The 25,452-nt window shown below is 46.1% G+C and overlaps 1 protein-coding gene across 2 annotated transcripts in view; it reads left to right on the top strand.

Annotated features, from left to right (window-relative positions):
* Positions 1–15,270, top strand: part of CASQ2 (calsequestrin 2) — a 61,722-nt gene extending 46,452 nt beyond the window's left edge. Inside the window, exons 8-12 of one of the 2 annotated variants that reach the window (XM_044238983.1) lie at positions 671–679; positions 944–998; positions 10,029–10,129; positions 12,222–12,296; positions 13,852–15,270. In XM_044238983.1, the coding sequence (XP_044094918.1) occupies positions 671–679; positions 944–998; positions 10,029–10,129; positions 12,222–12,296; positions 13,852–14,070 (459 nt within the window). In that variant the 3' untranslated portion in view covers positions 14,071–15,270. The remainder of the gene's footprint in view (positions 1–670; positions 680–943; positions 999–10,028; positions 10,130–12,221; positions 12,297–13,851) is intronic. The other variant, XM_044238982.1, reaches the window with a different exon arrangement.
* The last annotated feature ends 10,182 nt before the right edge of the window (positions 15,271–25,452 follow it).

Here is a 25,452-nt window from a genome sequence, read left to right as displayed (position 1 = left end):
TAATCACACTGCTCACAACAGAGCCTCCTCCAAAGGAGACACAAAGAATTGATGCAAAGGAGACACGGGTGTACGGTCCTTTCTGTCCAGAACATAGAACCATGCAATGCTGTTTGCTTGCTCAGGGATGTGACGTACTCGCTGAATCCTTGGCCTTGGCCTCAGCCCCCGCAGCCACACTCACGTGTCATGTTACACCCTCAACTTTCCCTAGTCCCCAAATCCACTTTTCCCATAGCTTCCCACACTCACAGAAATGCGTTAGAGGCCCTCAGCAAAATTTGGACCTGAGCAGAAAGGACCCCAAGGTGGGAACCTGGATGCCACAGTCAGCAAGGCACCCCTTACGGACTACACAGGTTTTTCAGTAGGAGGAGTGTTCACAGAGGAGCCCTACTTTTGTATATGATTCTTGCGTGAACAGAACAGACCCACGTCTTAATTGACCTAGAAGATTGCTGTCTGCTGCCAGTCTGGGGACAGTTTCAGGATTTGTCGAGGGCATTCAGATGTTCCCATATTTGCTGGTTGCTGGTGGTGAATTCTCAAAACACAGACTGACAATTTACTGAGCTATATTCAGAGTGATTGTTGCCCTTGGAGCTCCTAATAACCAGAATCATGTTTTTCCTCCTTCTGCCTTTTACTGCTGCTGTCCTGGACCCCACAGCCCACAGGAGTGAGGCCCATTCAGTGCTGATGTCTTGTGTGTAGTGGGTGTTCTCCTGTCTTGTAAACCCATGGATCAAACAGCACGCATTCCGCCCAGTTGCTCATCAATACTTCCTTCCTTACTGTGCACCCCTCAGTTCCCCTGCCCCATGTCCACTACCCCAACACCTCCCCCCTTCCCATTTCCATGCCACCCTTTGTCTCTGTCCCTGACTTGTTCCTTTCTATCTCTCCACCTGGGAGTGTAACTTCTGATTCTTCTCTCCTCCAGGAAGATGATCTGAATGGGATCCACATTGTGGCCTTTGCAGAGAGGAGTGACCCAGGTAGGAAACCCCCATCTGTCCCTTGACACCTTAAGCAAGATCTGACTTCTCCCCTTTGCCAGCCCTCCTTCCTTGCTCTTGCCTCAGCGCTGGTCTGCAAGTCAACTGCAAGATATTGGGCACCCCCTGGTGGTCGCCAGTTAGGTATGAGTCTGTTGTCAGTTGTGCACACAGCCAAGAGATGTAGATGGATCAGAGCCTCATTCTTTTCTGCTTGGCTGTCCAAACTAGGAAGAAGCACTGAGTACTGGAGGGATATAAAAACATCCTAGCTTTACAGGGTGTATGCGCGTGCATGCACGTGTGCATGTGAGAGAGAGGGAGAGAGAGATGTCCGTCCACATTAAAAGTTTATTTAACAGTATTATGATCTAGTCTATATAAATAACGATTCTACATTTCAACTACAACCAAAGTATGCTTTGCTTTGTAAAATATGGTCTGTGCTTGGGAAGCTTAATAGAAAACACTCCCTCAAAGAGTGAGGCTTGGACAAAACTGGCAGTTAATTTCTAAAGTGCAAAATGACCCTATAAACGGATGAGCAGCTTTGTTTTATTTTGGAACCTGGATGACTTTTTCCTGGTCACATTCTTTTTAGCATCGGTGGAGAGGGAAGTGCAGGAAAAATCAATATTGCTGGCTGTAGAATGCTGAGTCCCTTTGGCAATGCTGTGACATAAAGGGTCCCCAAAGCAAAAGTGGGCATTCTGTGGCGCATATGCAGAGACTAGGCACGATCCAGACGGCACACATAGAAGGCAAGGAACTTCATTTAAGATGGCTCAGCAGCTGGCCTTGGGCCATGAGGTGCCTGGGCAGGGGTCGCCAAACGTGACAGCATGAGAACCAAAGCCACCTGGGGCTGATTATAACAGGACCTTCCAAAACCTGTAATTGCACAGAGCTCAGAGGCAAGTGTGAAGGCACCATAGGGTTTTGGAACCACGGCCCCAGGTACTGCAAAACTGTGGCTCTGCAGACCTCTTGTACACTCACAGGGACAGACGAGGAAGCTTCAAGGAGTTGAGCAATCTGCCCAAGAGGGCACAAGGAGTTCATAGTGGGCCATGAAGGAGCCACAGGTTGTCTTGGTCCTCAGTACAGCACCTTGACACATAGTAGGGACTCAAAAAACAACTGTCGGGAGGTGATGGGATAAGCGGATGACTGACCAAGACTGAGCCCTAACACTTCAACCCCACTCCCGTTTTTGTTGTTGTTAATACCCTATTAGCTTCCATAGTTCTTACAGACGGAAACCTAAATGCTATTATCATACAGTTTTTAATCTTGAGAGAGAATCCACACATGACTGTATTCACCTTTTTAAAGTGTGCGATTCGGTGGTGATTTTAGTGTATTCACACAGTTGTGAATACACTAGTTGTACACTAATCCGGAACATTTTCATCACCTCAAAAGGAAACCCCATGCCTGTTGGCGGTCCCTCCCATTTCTTCCTCCTTCCCCCCCACTCCCCCATCCCTGGCAACCACGAATCTACTTTCTATCTCTACGGATTTGATTAACGTGGACATTCCATGTGATTAGAATTATGTAATCTGTGGCCTTTTGTGCCTGGCCCCTTTCACTTACCATAATGTGTTCAAGATTCACCCAGTATGTAGCACACATCAGTAATTCACTTCTTTTTAGGGCCAAACAATGTTCCATTGTATCAAAACCAAATTGATGCTCCAAATTATTTGAGGGTTTCCTCCCCGCTTTGTTTTTACTAGTTTTTGAATGCTCACTGAGGTCTCACTTTTCCCATCATTGACTTGCAGAGTTGGCAAAACTCTTGAAGGATATCTAGTCTTTGTCTAAAAAAAAAAAAAGCCAGTATGGTTCCAGCATTTTCTGGCCACCCCTCTGCCCCTGCAGGGGAAAATACCGAAGGAAGCCAATTGCCCAGGGTTTATAAGCTGTAATCAAACAGAGTCGGATCCCTGGTGTTGTGTGAACAGAGATGAAATTGCCATCAGCAGCAGCGGGCTGGCCAGACCCCAGCGGGCTTCCTCCCTCTGCCCCACCTGCCCTCTTCCAGGATTGTGGGGAAGCCTGTCTGGCCCTCTGGAACAATGGAACAAAGAAGCCTCCAAGAAGTTGCTGGAACCTGTTTGACCGAGATTGCTGCTGCAATGAATCAAGCTCCTGAAACTACTTCCACCTCCTCCTTGCACAAATATCCTTGGGCCTGAAGCTGCGTCTTTCCCCAGAGGAGCCCAAGCTGGGGCTTGTTCCTGGGAAGCTGGAAGAAACGCACTGAAGGAGGCGGGGGGGGGGGGGGGGGAGGATCGAAGTGTATTTTTTCATCCAGGGAGGGCCTGGCCCACTCAGGGCTAGGAAAGGCTTTTCTGTGAAAGTCCTGACGCTGCAGCTAGTCAGTCATTACCCGAAGGTCACTGATGTGTGACCCGGGGCAGAGGGGCGTGGCTGTAAGACCAGGAATTTCACTGCTGCCCAGACAGCGGTTCCTTCTATACTTTTTGCTCTCGCTGGACCTGGACGACTACCCCAACGGGACCCCTGCCCACCGGCCAAAGGCAGAAGGTCATCTGTCCGGGAAGTCCATACAGCTCTCCTGAAAGAGCTAACAGTCTCGAGGAACTGTGCTGTACGGAGATGATCTTGTTGGGTCCCTAAAGCCAGGCTGGGATAAATGCGTGATTATTGCCATCCCAGCTCAGAGGAGAAAAGTGGTCTGAGAGGTTAAAGGGCCTAGATCGCTTGCTGTGATTCAAATCCCGGCAGGCTTAATGGACCTCTGACCGTGGCCTGATGATGATGAGGCTGGTGATGATCACTTCTTGATCACTTCTTGTATGCTTACGGGCCAGAACCCCATGTGGGCGCTGCTCGTTTTATTCCCATTTTACAAATGAGGAGGCTGAGGCCAAGAACGAAGCTGAGGGCTGTCTGGCTTCCTTCACGGTGGCAGGAGGCCTTGCTGTAGACTTGAGGGCTCCTCGCAGTTACTACCCCTGGCGACCTCCTCCAGTGATCCTTCAGCCCGCCTTCCTTCCTCTCTCCTGACCTTCATTACCCCGCCACCTCACCATGAGCAAGACCCAGAGAAGTTCGGTGACTTGCTTGAGATCACGCGCCTAGGGGCACAGCGGACACACGAGCTTAGATGTCTCTCCGGCTCTTCAGCACCCAGTGCAGCTAAGCCCACTACCTGCGGGACTGCCTGGCCCGAGGCTGGCTCTGAGCACGCCCAGTGATGCTGCTGCACTATTGGGGGAGGGGGGCAGGGAGAGCAGGAGAACGCAGCCACCTGGAAGCTTGAGAGCCAATTAAGGAAGAGAAGTCAGCTGTCCTCCCTGCTGTCCACTGATGTTCCCAGATTTGGAATTCAACCGATTATCTGAGTGACCTGAGTCCCCCGGGGGCGCTTCTCTGAGCGGTTCCCACACTGCCAGCTGTGAGCTTGCTCCCCAGGCTGCAGTGTCCGCTCTCTGGGCCCTGGAAGGACGAGCCTGGGCGCTCTGCTCTTGCCCCAGGCCCTGCGTGCTGCTTGGTCTTCCTCCTCCAGGACCCATCCAGCTCCTGCGCTCAGGATGCCCGCAGAGCTGCTGTTTGACAGGTTTGAAAATGAGCACCTCTCCTCTGCTGCCCCCAGATGTGTCTGCAGCAGGCTGACATCTTCTTTATAACACCTGCTGAAAGGTCCGCGGAGCAGCGTTTCTACAGGAGCGCATGCAGGATGGATATCCTCTAAGGGCCCAGGGAACATTAGCACTAACAAGCTGGAAATGCAAGGACAGGCTGCTGTGTGCGCGCGTGGGTTGGCCCTGCAATGAACGTCTCCAAGCCCCGTTCCGACTGGATTGCAACCGCCTGGGGTTCTTGGAAAAAGTTTTTGAGATCCGCTGTCTCAAGTAAGAGTGCTGACTGCTTATTTGAGCTTCCCAATGTAAATCTGGTTTATCAAACTTAACTTTTGGTTCTTGCTCAGTGCTAACCATGCATGTAATCTTCCCAACAACCCTGTATATTAGGTACCATCCTTACGATCTTCCCCGATGTACAGATGAGGAAGCAGGGGTATAGGAAGTTAAATAATGTCATCAGGTCACACAGCTAATAAGTGGTGGAACTGGGATTCAAACCCAGGCTCCCAGCTCTTAGGCTGTGCTCTGAAATACCCACTTCTCTGCCAGACCCGGCCCTGGTCTGACAGGGCTGTGACTGGCCTGGAACTGGTCCCCCAGGGCTTGGTGCAGCCTCATTCCCACCAGATCCTCCCTGCCTGGGAAGGAGGAGAGCATAATCACCAGTTTCACCTCGCACAGAGATGGGATTCCCAGAGGCCTCTTGCTAGCCGTGGGAAACCTGGCTCCACACGAGCCCTCAGCCCTGGGTCATGGGACTTTAGGTTCCAAGTCAGTGTGGCATGGGAGGGAGTCACGGTTCTCTCAACACCGTGTCCCTCTTCTTTATTTAGGTGGATCTCTGAGACTCCAGTCACTTAGGGACCTCGCTGACTTAACCCACCCTCCCACCACAGTAACAGTGTGGCCAGGAGGAGGAGGGTGCCCAGCAGCATGGTGGGGGGTGGGGGAGAGGGGCTCCGTCCTCCAGAGGGTTCTGCCCCGTGCTACCTTCTTGCTTCCCTCCTATGGAAGTTTCCCACTCAGCTCACAAATCTCCAGCACAATCTTGAGAAAGGAAGATGGCAATAGCTTTGGTAGGAATGCCAAGAACTGGGAGGGAAAGTGATTGTGGAAATGGTTCTAGACGTGCAGACCAAAGAACTGAGTTAGAATCCTGGCTCTTCCACTTGCTCCCATGTGATGCTTGGCAAGCCACGTACTCTCTCTGTGTCTCAACTCCATCATCTTTAAAATGCAAATAAGAAAATCTTCCTGTTGCCATCAGGACTAGATATGAAGATTAAAAACATTGACTAGTCCTCTAAGTCTGGTGATGAAATAATCGCTAGCCTCCAAATCATGGAATAATATTTCCTCCTTTAAAGAAAAATTAGCTTTTTAAAAATATTATGGACTCTTCCTCCTGAAAGATACATGGCCACAGTTTCAAAAGGGCTCTAAGTTTAGGGTATCACTGATGAAGGAAACATCTATTCATTCAAATACATCCATTCATTAATGAAATCGTAACTGTGGACTCTTCTTGGTCTTTACACTGAATTACAAAAGTGAAATATGGCTTCCTGCACCTGCCTTCCTGGTCAAAAAGGGAGAGTCCACGGTGGCTGTTTCCCTTCTCCAAGACACCTGCCTGCACACCTGTTTTACAAAGAAACAGAAGCTCTCCCTAAGAGGAAATTGAACTTGTAACTTGCAATTTTAACAATTAAATACCTGGGAGACCAGTTCAGCTGCCTTAACTCCGCTTTCCCAGATGCAAGAGAATCCATTCCAGCAGGTCCACATCCAAGGCTGGGAATGAAAGGGGAGACAATGTATCAGGCTTGTGAACCTTGAATCAGGAATATCCAAGTTAGCTTAATGACTTTAAGAGAAAGGAATTAAACCTTGCTCTAATCCACATATTGGGGCAAGGTTCTCATACTCACAACTGCTGGCACAGCCACCCCTGAGGCCTTCAAGTCATAGAATCATGAGCAGGGGCCAGAAGGAACCGCCCCATGACATACTATCTCCTGGCGTGACTTCCTATGAGCCTGTCTTCTCTACTGTGTGGTGCTGAGACTGTATCAAACACACTGCTTATGCCCAGATCATTGTACTTGTTACCTATGCCCTGAATGAAAAGATGAATGGCCAGGTTCCTTGTATTCAGGCAGAAAAATCCAGATCATTTAGGAATAATGGCTTAAACCCACTCTGTGCTAGGCACTGTCTCAGTGATTTAGAGGGTACTAACTCATGTAACCTAAAACCACCTTATGAAATAGGTACTTTTATTATCATCATCCCAATTTATGGATGAGGGACCAAGACTTAAATAATTTGCCCGAAGTCACACTCAAAATGGCAGAACCAGGATCTGGACCAAGGTTGTTTGCCCCAATGTCTGTGTGTTTAAGCATCATTCTGGGCTGCCCCCCTCCCTCCGTTCTGTTCCTGAAAATATTCAGGAATGCAGAAGGATTATGTCCATTATGGAATTCATCATCTCAAAAGTCGAAAAGCTGTGCTTGGATCTAGATGAGGCTTCTCCTGCTTTGATGTCAGCCTCATTTATTGATGTATTTTGTGAATGTTTTTTGAGTTTTCCTTACTCCTCTGTGGACTCTGAGAACCTTTTGTATTCCTAAATTAAGCACTAAGTGAAAAATTTGACTTTTCTTGTTTACATAAAAAAACCTGCCACCCATTTAAGTTTTCTAGTAGAACCCATTTTTTATTCCTTCTGTCTTTTCATTTTTATCTCCAAACCTGCTCTAGCATGTAGAGTAGAAAAGATTCTATATGCAGCATTCCTTCTCATTAGTTCCAACATTCTGTGGGGTTTTCTATCAGAAACCTACCATGCTTTCTTGCGTGTTCAGCTATAGTACTCATGACGCCTTTGTCCCTCTACAATATGGTGCCTAGATGGCTTCTCCCCTCCCTTTATTCAAGTCTGTCTTTTGATCCTCAGATGTACTTTCTACGTGAATCAGGGTCTGTGTCTTTGAATTTTAGCCTCTTCGTGAATTTCTGATTTATCAAGTTCACTTTTGCATTTGGTTCTCATCTTCTAGAATACTTCCTTCTGGTTCTTGAAAGTAGTCATGGAAAGTGTTTTGGAGAATTTCCCATTGTGGTCTGTGTATTATGATACATGATCCACAGATTCCCTGTTTGGACACAGTTCTATGCCTAGGGAAGGAGGAGCTATAAGGTTCAGATAGCAGGGGCCAGTGGAACTCTGGAGGGGCTTGACCTTCTCAGCCATGACTACAGGAGGAGGCAGGAGTAATATCCCCAACCCCATCTCCACCCAATTCCCACAATGATAGTGAACTCTAAAGCCTGTGGCCCTATTCACCCCAGGTGTCTGCCATACCTGGTTACTAGTGATACACAGTCTTCCCTCGCTCTCCCAACATTCTCATTATGTTGCTTTGCTTTTACAAAATACCCACATTAGTATCTGTTTTTGCTGATGAAAAGAAGTCCCAAGAGGATTTTTGATTTTATGACATGTTATTGCTTCTTCCCTTTACAACATTTCGGTTCTTAGGAATGTTCTACTTTTGGATATCGGGGGAAACCTGCAATTCTGCAATAGATGGAAAAATCACGCAGGCAGAGCACAGCTCCGCAGGAAGGGGCTGTGGCCTCTTCTCTCCCACCAGTACCTCTGCTTTCCAGGTAGCAAGGCCGAGGGGGCCCAGTCTGGATCTTACAGTTAGTAGTCGGGAGTTAGCAACATTGAAAGTGATTACACCCACTCAAAGCCGAAGTGCCAAGAATGGCATGCATTTCACCTGGAATGTATAGGAGATGAGGAAATGCAGAGAAAACCCTTACCCAGAGGCCCCAAGTAGCCAAACAAAGGCTAAAGCTCCTGGGAAGAGAAGAGACTTGTTAAACAGAAGGGCTCAAAGTGGCTGGGACCTCAGGCAAAAGAAGAAACATTTACAAAGAAAAAGCAGTTGCCAGAGGGAATTCCGAGACAGGTGGGGGAAGTTGCTGGAAGAGAAAGTGTACATTTCAGGTCACATGTTCAACCAGGCCAGAGATATAACTTTGCTGTCTAGAATCAAACCTGTATTGTACCCAGTGGGAACAGGGTCTGGTCATGGATGGCCCCCCAACCTCACCTCACCATCCCGAGAGGTCTGGTGTCTCGCGGCTTCCCAGACGTAGACAGGTGGGGGATACATCTAGATGGAGTCGGCTGAGGTGCCTCGTTAGCGCAGTAGATAGCGCGTCAGTCTCATAGATGGAGTCGGCTGTGGTTCCGTGTGGCCTCTAGCTCTTGTTCCCACCACTGGTCCTGTCTATCCCAGCCGTGGCTTTGTGCATCTTCAGAGCCACAGAGAACTGGTGGGGCCTCCTGGCAGACATTTCTGCCCTCATGCTGCTGCACCAAGGGGTTCTGCAAAAGATTTGGAGGCCTCTCCATTTCCCAGAGTTTCATTCCGAAACACAGCATGAGTGCCCTATGCTCTGAAATCCCCTGGAGCTGGACTTTCTTCGTGTGGACACACATGCACATACGCACCCTGGCTCGCATCTGCGCGCACGCATGCGCGTCCACATACACACAGGCGCGGCGCTTCTTCTCAGGGATTTTCCAGAATCTTTGTTTCTAGTTGGGAGTGGGGTGGGGATGCTGAGGGTTTAGGGTGTGCTTTCTCTTACTAAACGTTCTTCCAAAACTTGTTTATGGTATAAATTTTATGCTACCAGTCCTTAAAGGTTTAGGCTTTAATTTTTTTTAAATTTTTTTTTTATTTTTAATTTTTTTTTAATTTTTTTAAAATTTTTTTTAATTAAAAAAAATTTGTGTTCTTGAGGCTCACAGGGCTTGTCTCTGCTTTTCTTATGAATCATCCCTCCCCTGGGGGCCGTAAATGCTGCTGCTTGAAGAGAGGGAAGGCAGAGCATACCAGGAAATGGTGAGAGAGGGAGGGAAACCCCATTTACTATCTCAAAGCTATGAAACCAGCTGTAAATCAGAAGCTTCGTTTGAAGGTTTTACAGATTCCAGGTTGCAGAAGACTAAGGGTCCAGGCTATATTGTTCTCGGTCTGTAGAACTCTGAGTGATAGCAAATTGTTGGTTTCAAGAGAAGGCACAGAACACTGAGGACCAGGCAGGGGTTCTTCTGATCTGATCAGCAAATGGAACCCGGCTTTAAGAATCATCCACTTCCCTGTGAACTTCTAATATTTTTTATTTAAAAATGTTATTGTTTCCTTTGAGTAAGCTGCTTCGTGGCTGAAGTTCCCCAACTCACTTTGTAGAATAATCCTATAATTGAGGGTATGCACCAAATGGCCTAAGAAACTCTCGTGGAAAGACCACACTCCTGGCTCCACATGCTGGAAGCCATTTATGTACAGGGATTACTCAGACTTCTCGAATCCTGCTTCAGATGGCTACGAGTTCCTGGAAATCCTGAAACAGGTTGCCAGGGACAACACCGACAACCCTGACCTGAGCATTGTGTGGATCGACCCGGATGACTTTCCTCTGGTGAGTGGCTCAGCCCTGGGCACTGGCTTTGCTCACCTTCATAGTCTCGTGTGTGTGTTGGGTGTGAGACCCAGAAGCATGAAGGAGGGTGTGCACTAGGAGGAGCATGTGCAGAAACACAGTGTGGCCACTCCTATCTTGTGTGGAAGACCTTGGCAACATGGTGGGACACCATTGACCTTCATACTGGGCGCGAGCACTGACATGGTTAGACCCACCATTCTCACTCCCTGGAGACCAGGGATCTGAGCCACCCACATGAGTGAGCTGGGTGAAATTCTTCTACTAGAACTTCCATTCCTGTCCCCCATCCCACCACCTCCCTTGTTACAGCCTCTTTCATGTTTTGGGTGGGGACCATCATTCATAGGCAACCTGAGTTGCTAAGTAATAAAAATTAGACTTGACCATTTTGCATAGGATGAAGAACTTTGTGGAGAGCAGGAGCAGCCTCTCAGAGAGCAGAGACTCTGTCTTGTTCATTGTGTTCTCCCAGGTCCTAGCATATTGAATGTGTAAGAAAGTTAAGGTCCAGACTCTTGCTAGTGTCAGTGATCAATGGTCAGAAAGCCTTTATTATACTTAATTTTAAAGGGAATAACCAGGAGCCCAGTGGTGTGACAATGGATGTAGCCAATATCCTGTATGCCTGGAAGTATAGTAAATTCTTTACAGGCACCATCTCATTGAACCTTCCTATCAACCCTGTGAGGCAGAGACCGTCATAATCCCCATCTGACAGATGAAAACAAAGCTACTAGGTGGGAGATGAGATATCACAACCCAGATCTGTCTGATGTCAAAGATTTGTCTACTAGTCAGTCAATAGACTTTAGGTAGAGCTAACTGCTGATAATCAGAACATGTTTAGTTATCATTAGGTTTAAATGATATAATTCTTCTGGGAATTATTGTTTGGTGCATAGGACCTGACAGATCATATCATGATTAAATAGTCAAATTGGGGCAGTTGAATGATTTCAAGGGTCCTGAAAACCAGTCTTACTTACAGAATAAGACAGAGACAGAGACTTTCATGATATCTGATGCTTCAGATATCATGAAAGTAATTCTTAGGTGATCGTAACAAAGTCATGGCCTCATAAGACCCTAAATACTGTAAATTTTTAGAAAAGATGTTATTTATTTGAGAGAGAGAGTTCACATGAGCAGGAAGAGGGGCAGAGGGAGAAGCAGACTCCCAGATGAGCAGGAAGCCTGATGTGGGGCTCGATCCCAGGACACTGGGATCATGACCTGAGCTGGAGGCAGACGTTTAACCGACTGAGCCACCCAGGCACCCCTAGTATAACTTTTTAGTTAGCCTCTGCCTGGCTATATTTTGTGTTTATCTGGACTGTTCTGTTGTGTAAGCTTGCAGATGGTCTGCAGTTGTCCCAACCTGCTCTGTATGTTTGTTTGCCTTGGTGTTTGCAAAGGAGAAATCTCCAGACTGTTTGGATATCCAGGTTCCTGACCATCCCCGCTCCCCATCAGGCCACTTATTTGCATTGGAGACTTTCTGCCACTGAACATTTATTTGCATTGTCTTAGCCCCATGGCCCCTGATTCCTTTAGCCCTGTCCCAGTCAGGGATTAGTCCCTGCAGATCCCAAGCCTGGTGAACAAAACAGCCCTCCCTTTACTTGCATGACACTTCTTGTCTCCACCACCACCCCCTCCCCCACCATCTTGTGGATCTGAGTAGTGCAAGGTAAGGGATTTTTAAATGGGACATTGAAAAAGAAGTGAAGGAAAATGGCTCCCTGACCACTCATGAAGTATAAAAGAGCCACGGTCATTTGGGAATTGACATTGGGCCATCTCTGTAATATTCTTCCTTACAGCTGTAGAAGCTTTTATAGTACATGTCTTCATAGTTGGTGTTATGACCTCTTTTTTCCCCCACACTTATTTAAAGTGTTTGAGGGCTGAGGCCAATGCTTCAATTTCTGAAGTGCCCACAGCTGTCTTGGAAGCCTTAAAGCAACCGTGACCGATGAAGGGATGGCAGGTGGGTCCAGCCACAAAATGTGGCTTTGACAGGGAATGCCCTCTGCCTGCTGTCTAATCTTATTTTTTGTTGTTTCAGCTCATTGCCTATTGGGAAAAGACTTTCAAGATTGATCTATTCAAGCCACAGATTGGGGTGGTGAATGTGACAGATGTGAGTATACCCCGGTCACTGCTAACCTGTCCTATTTTCTGCCATGCAGCCCAGACTGTGACCCCATGGATAGGAGTCTAGCCTCCCCTGAAATGAGCAGGACCCTTGGCCTTGCCCAAGCTCTGTGTGTCCCCAGCCTAGTCTCTGAGCCTGTCTCAATCTATGGCTTCAGAACTGAGCACTTCCTGGGAAATGCATGGGCACATTTCCTTTATGGGGCCAGCCCATCCTGTTTTACTGACTCTTTGGAACTTTCTACCCAAGTATTTTCACCAACTTCCCACCCTCTATTTTCTCCTAAGGCCCAACAACAAACTATTCTTACACAAAGGAACCCACATGTGAAGCTGCCATTGTGATGGCAGGCGATGGAGGGGGCTGGGGATGGGGGGGGCAGGAGGAGGAACATGAATGAGGTGGAGGGCCGCCCCTCACCAGGAAGACAGCTGGAACCAAGGGTGGAAAAAGCTGGTGTGTAGTATACTGGCAGATCGTGGGGAATTTTGAACCTCAGTCTTGACTGCTGATACAACTCTATCATAACAAAACAGAAGGGAAGACAAATACAACAGATAATGAGCAGATAAATAATGGACAGAAAGAGATGGTCACAGAGAAGTTATTAGAGGCATAATTATTTGTGGTGGGAATGCTTGTGAATGGGGGTCAGTTAGCAATGTCCTGTTATCCTGTTGGTGGACGTTTGGTCACCTGGGGGATTCTACATTTATTTATTCTGTACCCTGCTTTTTAAATTAATAATAATAATTAATATTGTCAAAAATTTACTCCAGTTAAAACATTTATAAATGGAACATTTGAAATATATATGGTGAAAAGCAAAAGTATTTCCCACTCCCCTGACCTCTTTCTTAGTCCCATTTCCTGAGGGAAACATTGGTGATAGTTTCATGGCTATCCTACCAGAAACATCATGTACATGTTTGTCATTATTATTACATAGGAATCTTGTAGATACGGTCATGAAATCAGAAGGAAAAAACAGTGCAAATATAGTTCTGGTTCATAATAATACTTGATTTTGGTACCCCTGGGAACTGTTTCAATCTGAGCTACCTCCCCCGCCACCCCCAGCACTTTCCAGACCTAATGGCGGGGATCAGGAGGGCAGGCAGTTTAGGGTGGGATGGGGACTCTGCCAGGCAGTGCCGCTGATCTGCTTCAGGGTGAGGGGGTAAGGCAGAAGATAGGAAAGATGGCATTTCAAAGAGGGGTGGGGTGGGAGCAGCTACCAGTCCTGGTATGCTGGGCCTGGCTTATTCCCCTGCCAACCCTCCAAGCCTCACCTCCATACCTGCTCTCCTTCCCCAGAGACCTCTGTGGGCACATTACACACACACACACACACACACACACTGGAATGCACGCTTCCTTTGACATCGCACAAGCAGGCTGCTACACATAGCATTCTGCATCCAGGCATTCCCATGAAACCATGTGCACATGTTCCCGATGACAGGGCCCGGCTGCTTGGAATCCTCTGGTCTGGCTGGTCTTTCCATCACTCACTCACTCACTCTGTCCCTCACTGCAGGCTGACAGTGTCTGGATGGAGATCCCTGATGACGATGACCTGCCCACAGCCGAGGAGCTGGAGGACTGGATTGAAGATGTGCTTTCTGGAAAGATAAACACTGAAGATGATGACAATGAAGATGGAGATGATGGCGGTGACGATGAGGATGAGGACGATGATGATGGTGATAATTCTGATGAGGAGTCTAATGATGACAGTGACGATGATGATGAGTAGCTCTGACTCCAGCTGGTGGATGGAAGCACAATCATAGCTGCCCACTGCCCTGCGGATAGCCCCAGGGGGCGGCAAGCACCCTGCCCCGGCCCCTCCCACCAGCACCTTCCCCCTTTTCCTATCTCTTTTCCCACCCCCTTCTTATTGGGAGCTGTACCGTTCAACAAATGCCTCTAAAACCAGTAATCCCACTCAGCAGGGACAAGTGGGGAATTATTCCCATGTGGACTGTCTTGATTGTCTTGGAAAAGCTTTCATTCTTTGCCAGACCACCCATGGTCATGGCAGTGCTGGAACCTGGCAGTCCGGGGACAACAATCCCCTGACCCCTTGACTCAAGTTTACTTGTCTTTGATGGGACAGTAAGAGAATTGACAGCTGGAAAACTCCAAGCATAGAGTGATCTCACAGTCAGAGCCCAGGGAGACCCATGATTAATCCATTTAGCCCCTGTGCCTAGAACATCAGTGACAATCCTTCCTTAAGGCAAGAGGTTGCCTCCTAGGAGAGGCTCAGCCTTAGAAGCAAGTTTCTAAATCAGGTTCTCTCAGCTCTATTAAACTAATTATGTCAAGTGTGTGTCACACCATTATGAACTCAGATCCAAGTGTTTGGACAGCTATTGGGAGGCCTTGAAACACATGGGTACAGATGTCCCAATCATTTTTGGTATGTTGGGATATGGGATGAGAGGTTGATTTGCTTTCCGAACTTCCCTTTAGTGACAAGTCTCACGTGATTGGCAAGGGGGTGGGGGAACTGGAAGGATGAAATGTTTTCAGTTTTTCCTGCTGGGTTCATACCCCTGATTGAGTCAGTTGGCTTCCTAGCCTGAGCTGGGATCTGGACACCCTTTTCTGTTGCTGTGAGTGAGCCCTCCCATTGGGAGGGAAAGTTGGTTTATCCAGAGGTCAGTCAATGCCCCACTTGTCAGCCCTCCCACACCTGAGTGGGACAATAGCTAGAGTTCATAACAGTGGCCTGAGGCACTGAGAAAACCCCAAAGTGCCTTCCAAACTATCTAGAGGTTACCTTGTGCTTGTAGTCTTAGCCTTAAGTGTGCATTTATCATGTTCTAATTTATTTTCAGTCTCTTAACACATGTGTAAGACACTGTGCAAATTCTTTGGAAATAGAGTAGTCCTTTTATGGAATAGTAGCCAACTAACTGTCATTAAACTTATACTTTGAAAATATTGAGACTATCTTAAAAATCCTCACTTGGTTTTTCTGATCCTGTCATTCTATCGTGGTTCCTGTTCTACATCTCTGTTCTTTCTTTGTTTTCCTTTCTGGCCTCTCTTCCCCTTTCTGCCCTTTAAATGATAGTGTGTCACAGTATCTCTCAACCCTAACATTCTTCCATGTCCATCAGCTACCACTTGTTGTCTGATGACCTCCAAATCTGGGTCTCTAACCTTGACCACTCTCTTAGTTTTAGACCCACCCATTCATCTTGGTTCCGAGGGTGCACAAGCAATTCAAACAATAGAGCAAAACCCCAATTCACTACCTTCTGCCCTCAATTCTCCTCCTCTAAATGGTGTCCCAGATTGAAAGAGTGATATCACCACATATCCACTTGTCTAGGCGACCGGAAGGGGCATTTTACACATTCCCCCAGTCATGGAAATTGTCCTTTAAATTGTAGTACATATTTACTTGTCTGTCCTTTCGCTAAATTGTAGGCTTCTTGGAGGCAAGGAATTAATTTACTTTGTATCCTCAGCAGCTAGCACTCTGTCCAGCACAAAGTGGATGCTCATTTATTGAACTGATGGATAAATAATTGATTAACCAGAATACCTATAATTCCCCAGCACTGTTGGATAACAATGGCTACAAGACCTCCTTATTTTTATTTCTCACCTTCACAAAATGAGGCAGACGCTTGCCAAGCTGGACTATGACGCCGTCTGGCCAGATCCAAGCACACCTCTAATAAGCTCTTGGGGAGGTACATTTTCAAAGCAGTCATTGAAGCTAATCTTTCAAATAGCCAAGAAATGTGGTCTGTCATGAAAGTGGTCTATTCTCCAACCCAGGAAAATTCTTTTGTTCCTGGAGGCCTGAGTAATATGCATTAAGTTAATGTGTGGTAGTCCCACGTTAGAAGACTGAGTGGTAAGCTAGTACTTTCTGTAAGTAGTAGTGCTGTTTACTCACGGGTCTAAACCTTTTTAAACTGGTATTTATTCAATGTTCGGTATGTGCCTGGAGCACTAGGCTATGTGGTTTACAGGTATTATATCATTTAATCCTTTCAAAGTTCTTATGAAGTCTTGTTATTACCCCCCATTTTACAGACAAGGAAACTAAGATGCAGAAGGCCCAAGAAATTTTCCCAGGGTTACACAATCACTTTAAAGGAGTATAGGGGCACTTGGGTGGCTCAGTGGGTTAAGCCTCTGCCTTCGGCTCAGATCATGATCTCAGGGTCCTTGAATCGAGTCCCGCATCGGCTTCTCTGCTCAGCAGGAAGCCTGCATCCCTCACTCTCTCTGCCTGCCTCTCTGCCTACTTGTGATCTCTCTCTGTCAAATAAATAAAATCTTAAAAAAAAAAAAAAGGAGTATAAGCGTAACCCCATTTTTATACTGAAATCAAGGATTTCGATGAAATTAAATTCCTTAAGTTACTCAATCAAAGGATTCCATTTCTTTTCCTCAGATAGTGTCTTGAGATGGACTCAAGTGAATTTCCCATAATCCTTTTCATAGCTTATGCCAAGATACTCTTTCTGTTTTCCTTCTGGAGGCCATAATTACCTTATCCCGTATTGGAAATGGAGGCTAATTAAAACTGCAAGGACTTGCCATCCTGTTGGGGGGAAAAATTGTTGTGTTATTAAGAATGCACGATCATTGTCAGTGTATTTTTTAGAAAGATATTTATTTATTTGAGAGAGACGGCATACATGCATATGGGGGGAGGAGGAGAGGGAAAGGGAGAAGCAGATGCCTTGCTGAGCATGGGGCCAGATGTGGGGCCTGATCCAAGGGCCCTGAGATCACGACCTGAGCCAAAACCAAGAGTCAGATGCTCAACTGACTTGGGCTACGCGGCCATCCCCACTCGGTGTATTTTTAAAAAATAACATCTCATCACTAGAAACAAGCTTGTCTTTTCCGCAATAAGGCTGTGTACTATCTAGGCCCTAGTTCTAACAATGCAAGAGGCCCGTACTGGTAATAATGTCACTTGTCAGAGATCATTAGTAAGTAGCTTTTGATCAACAATCTCTGATACCTGCAAACACACACATGCTTCCTAAGTGCAGATGGGTCCTGCGGCTCTGCCCTCCAACTTTCCACTCTCACCAGGGTGTCTCCACCCTGCTCAGTGAGCATCAGAATATTGTCTGCTGAACTTACTTAGAAAACACAGATGCCTTTCACCAGCCCAGACACCGTGACATGCCATCTCCAGAGCTGGGGCCTGACAGTCTGTATTTTAGAAAGGGTCACTGGGGACTGACACAAGCCAGGGCAGAGACCGAAGCTGGTCCATAACCTAAGGTCATCTCACCCAGTCGGTGGTTACCAATGTCTTCGGTCTCTAGCCAGGCTCTCCTGTTTCCAAAGCCCTCACCCCAACTGCCTCTCCTGGACAGCTTCATCTGGAGTTCCCATAGGGACCTTGGATCAACACAGCTTTGGGGTTTAAAGATCTCCCCAAAATTAGGTCAAGAAGTCAGCAGTGAACATAGTAATTATTAATAATAATTATCATAGAAGAACAGCAATTTGGAGACTTAGAGATAAGGAAAATGGGCTTCCCAGCTTCCTACCTCTAATTGCAGGCCTCCCAAGGGAATCAGACTTGTAGAGCAGACCCAGGCCATTGCTGCTCAGTGGGCAAGGATGAAAGGGAGGAGAAAAAAACTGGACTTTCAATTATTACTTCACGCCAAGAACTTCACCTCAAGAAACATGGACAAAGGGCTATTGCCCACTAACCAGGTAACTCACTCTATCTCTGGATGGGAGTAAGGTTTAGGCAAAAGGCCAGCAGCAGTCCGGAAAAGATCCTTCTTCATAGAAGCAGTGGAGTAGGGAAGAGACGACCTCCTCCAACAACGCTCACTCAAGCGGGAAGCCTTAGAGCCATTTGTTGTGTCCCGCTTCCGCATTGAATAGGGAACAGGTGCCGTGCTCCCCTCTCACCCACCCCTACTGTGTTACTGAGGCTTTACAGTCTCTCACCTGGCTTGCGGCAAGGTTCCAACGGCTCTCCCATCTCACCACTGTGATCAAGCGATCTTTCTGAAATGAGAAGCTGATCATGTCACGCACATGCTTAAAATTCGTTAATGGTTCTCTATTCCCAGTAGGTGTTAAAATTTTTTTTGTTTGTTTTAAGACTAAGAGGCCAAAGAGTGAGCTATGAATGGAACGATTGTTGGCTGCTGAATGTAGAGCTGGAGGTTGAGGAGGAGAAACAACGGGATAGGTCTCGTAAAACCCAAAGTCCTTGAAGTGTCTCTCCTCCCTTTGAGGAAAGCAAAGTCTGAGTAGGGCTGATGCTGATGCTGGCGATGTCTGGGTTCCTGGATTAGCAAAGCATCGGACTGAATGGGACAATTTCCACTGTGTACATGGAGTATCTGTCTGGAATTAGGGCGGCCCCAAGCCTCACTGGATAGCACCCAGTTATCATTTTAGCAGAAGTTGGGTCAGCACCCCCAGCACCGGGCTAGGGGGTCAGGTGTGAACAGAATTGGTAAAAGCCAATTTCCTTTGCAGGGCATGCAAGGTCTGTGTGAGCTACCTTTTGTCCACTTTACCAACCTCATCTCTCACAAAGCCTCCCAGCCACCTGCCTCCTCTACACTTAGAACCAGAAGTTGAGAGAAACTGCCTGGCTGCTTATAATGTCAAGCCTTGGCTCATGCTTTTCCATCTCCTAGAATGCCTGTCCTTTCCCATCTGCACCTGCCTGGCAAACCCCCAACTCTATTACCTGAGGTGTGAAGTGGGGGACATTCTGTGCCTGTTCCAGTCGTACCCCAGTTGAATTGGCCCCCTCGTGCACTGAGCCTCACTGTGCTGTGTACAGAGCTCTCTTACAGAAATCACAATTTATCCTGCATGTATGTCTTCCTCCCCCTGCTAGTCTGAAAGCAAGCTTAGGGAAAAGGCTTTAGTGGCTTCCATTCTATCCTCAATGCCTATATTCTGATAGGTACTTAGTCAACTTGTTTGCCTAAGAGAGTACTTAGTTGACAAGTTGACTAAGTACTCTCTAAGCCCTATGTTAAGCTAATTTAACAGTGATTAGTACCACGAAGAATGTGCTAGTGATTATCAAAAGCTCTTAGTACCATTAAAAATATGCTAGTGACTATCAAACGTCAATCAGGACCTTTTTGGCAATGGTATCATCTTTTCAGATCCGCTTAGAATAGCAAATTGGGATTAAAAAAAAAAAACTCAAAACACAGAATCTCTTTGGTGCAGTGGGGAGTTTCTGATGTGCGGTGTTCTTTACTCAGGTCAGCAAAGTCTCCTAGAAATACAGGCGTCATGATGGCAAGCAAAGCAGCATGGGGATGACAGCAGAAGTCCCAGGCCCCACTCTCTGGGAACAGAATGCCAACAGCCACCTAAGTGCCCACTCACTTTTTTTTAAAGATTTTATTTATTTATTTGACAGAGACAGAGATATCATAAGTAGGCAGAGACGCAGGCAGAGAAAGAGGGGGAAGCAGGCTCTCCACCGAGCAGAGAGCCCGATGTGGGACTCGATCCCAGGACCCTGGGATCATGACCTGAGCCAAAGGCAGAGGCCTAACCCAATGAGCCACCCAGGCACCCATCAGTCACTTAATTTAATGTATCTGCTGACCCACCTAAATGTTTGCAAGGTAAATTAAGGACTTCTTTTGAATTAATCTGGTATTTTATCAATCTGAACTCTTCAGAATAGTGATGGCTAGAATTCCTACTGTTAACCCTAGGATCCTTCAAAATCCCAATGATTCCCATAAAATAATCATATATGATTAGGGTATAGGTGGTAGTTTCTGCACAGAGTAAGCCATCTTGTTCTCATTCACTCATTCCCTCAAATATTCAAGGCTTGTTTAATAAATGCAGATCCCAGAAGGCAAAAATGAGTGGGTGAGATCAGAGGCCGGGGCAAACATCTAGAAAAGAAAACTGTTTCAAGTACCTTGTGTTACCATCTTTTGGTCTGAACTATTAAAATTCTCACAACCTCAGTTACACATTCAGATGTAAATATAGAGAACACAGCCATAGATCAAGTGTAGTTTTGTTTTTCCATATCCACATTAGCCTGTATACCTACCTAGAAGATGCTTGAACGATGTTTTGACACCAACAGGGAATTGCCAAGTCTCCCTGGAAGCTGGGATACTGCCCATTGCTCTGCCGCTGCGGGGGGGCCCCTGTCTCTGGCCTTGGGTGTGCACACAGTGACTTAATGGGTGCCATCCTGATATCCCTTGCTCCACTTCCATAATCTGATCGTTTATCATCTGGTTGTCTGAAAACTCTTCCAAAACTCTATAGCTATATGACGGGTAATGAATGAAAAAGAGAAGAGTCCTTGGTTTATGTCTGCAGACAACTCGAATCTTTTCCCTAGCAGGGTTTGCTTTGCAGATATAAATTATGCACGTCATGGCCGATGGCCCACAGAAAGAGTTTACGATAATCTATACAGTAAATCTTCAAATCGATTGCTTTCTCTAGCTCCTGTCCATGGAATAGGTAAGAATTTGTGCACTATCAGTACTCTATGCAGATAAAAAAAGATAGCTGAGTGTAGCAGAAGCCAAGTTCCATTTCTTTTTTTTTTTTTAATTAATTTTATTTCAAGTAGGCTCCACACCCAATGTGGGGCTTGAACTCATGAGGTCAAGAGTCACATGCTACACCCACTAAGCCTGCCAGATGCCCCCATCCCACCCCGCCAACATTTCTTTCTTATATTATCAAGTTCTTTTTTTTTTTTTAAAGATTTTATTTATTTGTTTGAAAGACAGAGATCACAAGTAGGCAGAGAGACAGGCAGAGGGAGAGGAAGGGAAGCAGGCTCCCTGCTGAGCAGAGAGCCAGCCCAATGCGGGGCTCTATCCCAGGACTCTGGGCTCATGACCTGAGCCGAAGGCAGAGGCTTTAACCCACTGAGCCACTCAGGTACCCCTATCAAGTTCTTTTTAAATAGACCTATTGTTAAATTAGTCAATAATTAAAATTGAATTACCAAGCCACTCACAAAAACAATCCAATATTCACTCCCCCTCATAAATCCAGGGTCTGACACTTTTCTTCTCCTTTAGTTGATTCAAAGACCTTTATTCACTTGCTGATTTATTCAAAAGGCCCATTTCATCTTCATTTTTAGACCCTAAGATTTTAATTTTCAGTAATCTATTCATTTAAAACATTCTCTTGAGCATAAAATGATTGCAACAGATAGTTTTCGTTACAGTGACAATCCACTTTCTGGTTCAATCTATAACAATCTGCTTGGTTTTCATAGAAACTTGATAGGTTGTCTTTTTAAAAAATATTTATTTATTTACTTGAGAGAGAGACAGAGAGAATGAGCGGGAGGGGCAAATGGAGAGAAAATCTCAAGCAGACTCCCACTGAGCGTGGAGCCCAATGTAGGTCTCAATCCCAGGACCCTGGTGATCATGACCTGGGCTGAAAGCAAGAGTCGGATACTTAGCCAACTGAGCCCCCCAGGTGTCCCTTGATGGGTTGTCTTTAAAAGGGTATAAAAATTATACAAGAGTGAAAACCCTCCCTAAAAAAGCAAACAAATCTTTGGATTGAAATAATTACATGAGAAAAAGAAGCAAAATCCAATTTGGGATTTCAGTTTATTTTTCAAGTTGTATGGTATAAAAAAATATAACACGTAAAATGTTTTACAGTCAGTTGGGATGGGGGACCCAAAAGGGGACCAAATAACTTGGCTGCCAGGTACGCCATGTCAGTTGTAAACGTTAACATTCTTACTGTTGGATGTCACAATGAGAAGACATTTCATAGCATGCACCGTATGAATGTTCATAAACGTGCTGACGCAGATAGTTGCTGGTAGAGTCATTCATTTAGATGTTTGAAATGCCTCAACAGGGCCCTCTACCCATTTATGCAGGTAATCATACTCAGACTTCCTCCTACATATATGGTGACTGGAGTAGAGACTGACAAGAACTGCCCCTCCTGGTTATAAAGTGCAGTATTAACTACTAAGAAAGAACACAAAGACCTCTGGCCACATCTTTGTTCAAACAGTGCTGATTCCATCGGATAGAAAATCATCAGATGATTTTGTCACTGAACTTTCTGGGTTCGAAATCCAGAAGTGAAAAGTTCTTTCAACACAAAAGCAGTTGTCCAATGAACTTCTCTGAAGACCTGATTCGGGGGTCCCTGGCTTCTCCCTAGCGTCGTGGTAGAGGAATGGGTCATTCATAAGGTGATTTATGTCGATCACTCCAGTGAGTCAGTATCTACCCATCCTCACTCTGGCTAGCATCCTGGACTCTCCACAATAGTTGTTCTCATAAACAACTGCTTGGAAATCACATTTGGCCAGTGTCATAACTCAGGGGTCTCAGGGGAGCCTGCTATACATAACTAAAGCCCACAACGAATCCATCATAAAAATAAGGCATTACCACCACCATTGGAATTTTGTGTTCCTTTTTCTTTTCTTAAGAATGATGAACAGCATAAAAAAAATAATGAACAACATTAAGTGAACATTCCATTATTTCTATGACTGAGGGGTACTAGCAAATGAAAAGCCACTGCCACCTCTTTCTACCTGGCCCCTGGAATGGTGACAATGTGCAACTGTCTAAATTCCCTATGACGCTGAGTTAAACTAGACTTGTCACCCACAGACCAGCTGCCTGGGTCCCATTGCTAATTCCCTGAGCAATAGTCACTGGGCCTCAGAGAGGACGCTTCCCTAGGCTTTGGGCTTTTGGGGGGTCTTAACAACTCCTAAGTGATCAGCTCCTTCAGAATGAAAGCTCACAGTACAAGGTAAAGCACCGATAAATATAAGCAAACAAAAACCAGACAACTGTACATCCAAATATTTTTATGAATTATTTCAGTGCCAAAAGAAATGTCAAAGACACTCTTAGAAGTCTGGGGTTTGTCACATTTTGTTCCCCAGGCTTAAGATGAGTAAGTACTTTTATCCCACTAAGACAAAACATTGGTGTTTTTAAGCTGCAAGATAAATTGTAAGATTTTTTATCTTATATAAATTGTATATTTTTGTTATATATAAAAATTATAGAATGGCCAAAATTAACAAAACAGGAAACAACATGTGTTGGAGGGGATGTGGAGAAAGGGGAACCCTCTTACACTGTTGGTGGGAATGCAAGTTGGTGCAGCCTCTTTGGAGAACAGTGTGGAGATTCCTCAAGAAATTAAAAATAGAGCTTCCCTATGACCCTGCAATTGCACTCCTGGGTATTTACCCCAAGGATACAGATGTCGTGAAAAGAAGGGCCATCTGTACCCCAATGTTTATAGCAGCAATGGCCACAGTCACCAAACTATGGAAAGAACCAAGATGCCCTTCAACGGACGAATGGATAAGGAAGATGTGGTCCATATACACTATGGAGTATTATGCCTCCATCAGAAAGGACGAATACCCAACTTTTGTAGCAACATGGACGGGACTAGAAGAGATGATGCTGAGTGAAAGAAGTCAAGCAGAGAGAGTCAGTTATCATATGGTTTCACTTATTTGTGGAGCATAACAAATATCATGGAGGACAAGGGGTGTTAGGAGAAGGGAGTTGGGGGAAATTGGAAGGGGAGGTGAATCACAAGAGACTATGGACTCTGAAAAACAATCTGAGGGGTTTGAAGTGGGGGGGGTGGGAGGTTGGGGTACCAGGTGGTGGGTATTATAGAGGGCACGGATTGCATGGAGCACTGGGTGTGGTGAAAAAATAATGAATAATGTTTTTCTGAAAATAAATAAATTGAAAAAATTAAAAAAAATTATATAAATTGTAGATTTTTAGTGTCGTATTAGATGTGACTTTCCCGTTACTGCTTAAGAGGTCAGAAATCTGTTGTTCTATTGGGGGAACTTGAAAACAACCCATTCAAGAGATTTATTTTACAGGTGAAACAAGCAAATTGGGCTATCTAAGTAGAAATGGGACAGGGCCTGGCAACGGAGAGTCACAGAGTCCCCAGATTCTATTTTAATAGTTTTATCATTCCCTTTCTACCCTTTGACAATCTGCCCTGATTCCAAATGAGCAGCCATGCTGAGAGATGTATCATCTTCGTTTTCCTGTGCTCTACGCAAAGTGAACAGCAGGACAGAAAAAGGTGGTTTGTGCACAACAGGATGAAACTTTAAAGACCTCAGAAGAGAGGTGTTTTCAGACTTGTTTTATGTCTGTTAAAACTCTTGAGGGCAAACGTGGGGGAAAACAGTAGGCTGCAATTGCTTGCTGAGAACACGTAGGTCGAGGAGGGAGGCCAGGGGACCCCTGTTCCAGACCTGGGGAGGGGCTGGGCATGCAGGTGCTCCCTCTCCCACCCTAACCTGGGAAGCCGAGCACCAGAAAGAGGCTTCCTCAGCTTGGGAAGAGTCCAGGTCCGCCTCGGCCCAGCTCCCTATGCCTAAGACCCCAGATGCCCACCTGCCCAAGCCAACAGGGGCAGGGCAGAGGGTGAGAGGGGCAAAAGCAAAGGCTGGCTGCTGAACCATAGTCCCTGGGTCTATCAGCAGGTGTGGTGCTGGCCGGGCTGGTTTTCTGGGGGGAGGGGCATTCTCGGGTTCTTTTAATTAGAAATCCTGAGTAATCTGCCAGCATACTGGAGAGGTTCCCCTGGGGGCCACAGCTCTGGTGTAAAGTGCAAGAACAGAAGGGATCCCACCACCCACCTAGGGTGAGGTTTCCTCACCCTAGGTTCTGAGTCCAGGTTAAGTGTCCTCACATTCCTTCCCCATTTTCCAAAATGCCAGATCATTTAGATCACACCTCAAGGCACAGTGAGCAAGGGGCTAGAATCACATTAGATTTGAAATCCTGTTCAGGAGCCATGAGACACGAGACAAGTCCCCCCCTCTCTGATGATCCCCTTCCTCACCTGCTTAGTTGAGAGAACCCTGCCTCAAAGGACTTCACGTTCTGGAACAGCACCCAAACACACAACAATACCGGATAAATGCGTGTTGCTACCATTCTCTTCCTGGTTTGAACAGAATACGTTTTGTCAAAAACATGACCTGAAGTCTGATTATGTTGGCATCTGCTTGGCTAAAGTACAACACACCGACTTCAGCATAGAGTCTAAACTACCTCAGTTCACTGCTGCACTGAACACCATTCAAGGACTGTGC

The sequence above is a fragment of the Neovison vison genome, chromosome 2, assembly GCF_020171115.1.
Source record: "Neovison vison isolate M4711 chromosome 2, ASM_NN_V1, whole genome shotgun sequence".
Lineage (NCBI taxonomy): Eukaryota > Metazoa > Chordata > Mammalia > Carnivora > Mustelidae > Neogale > Neogale vison.
Note: the sequence above shows the minus strand (reverse complement) of the source record. Positions and strands in the feature narration are given on the sequence as shown.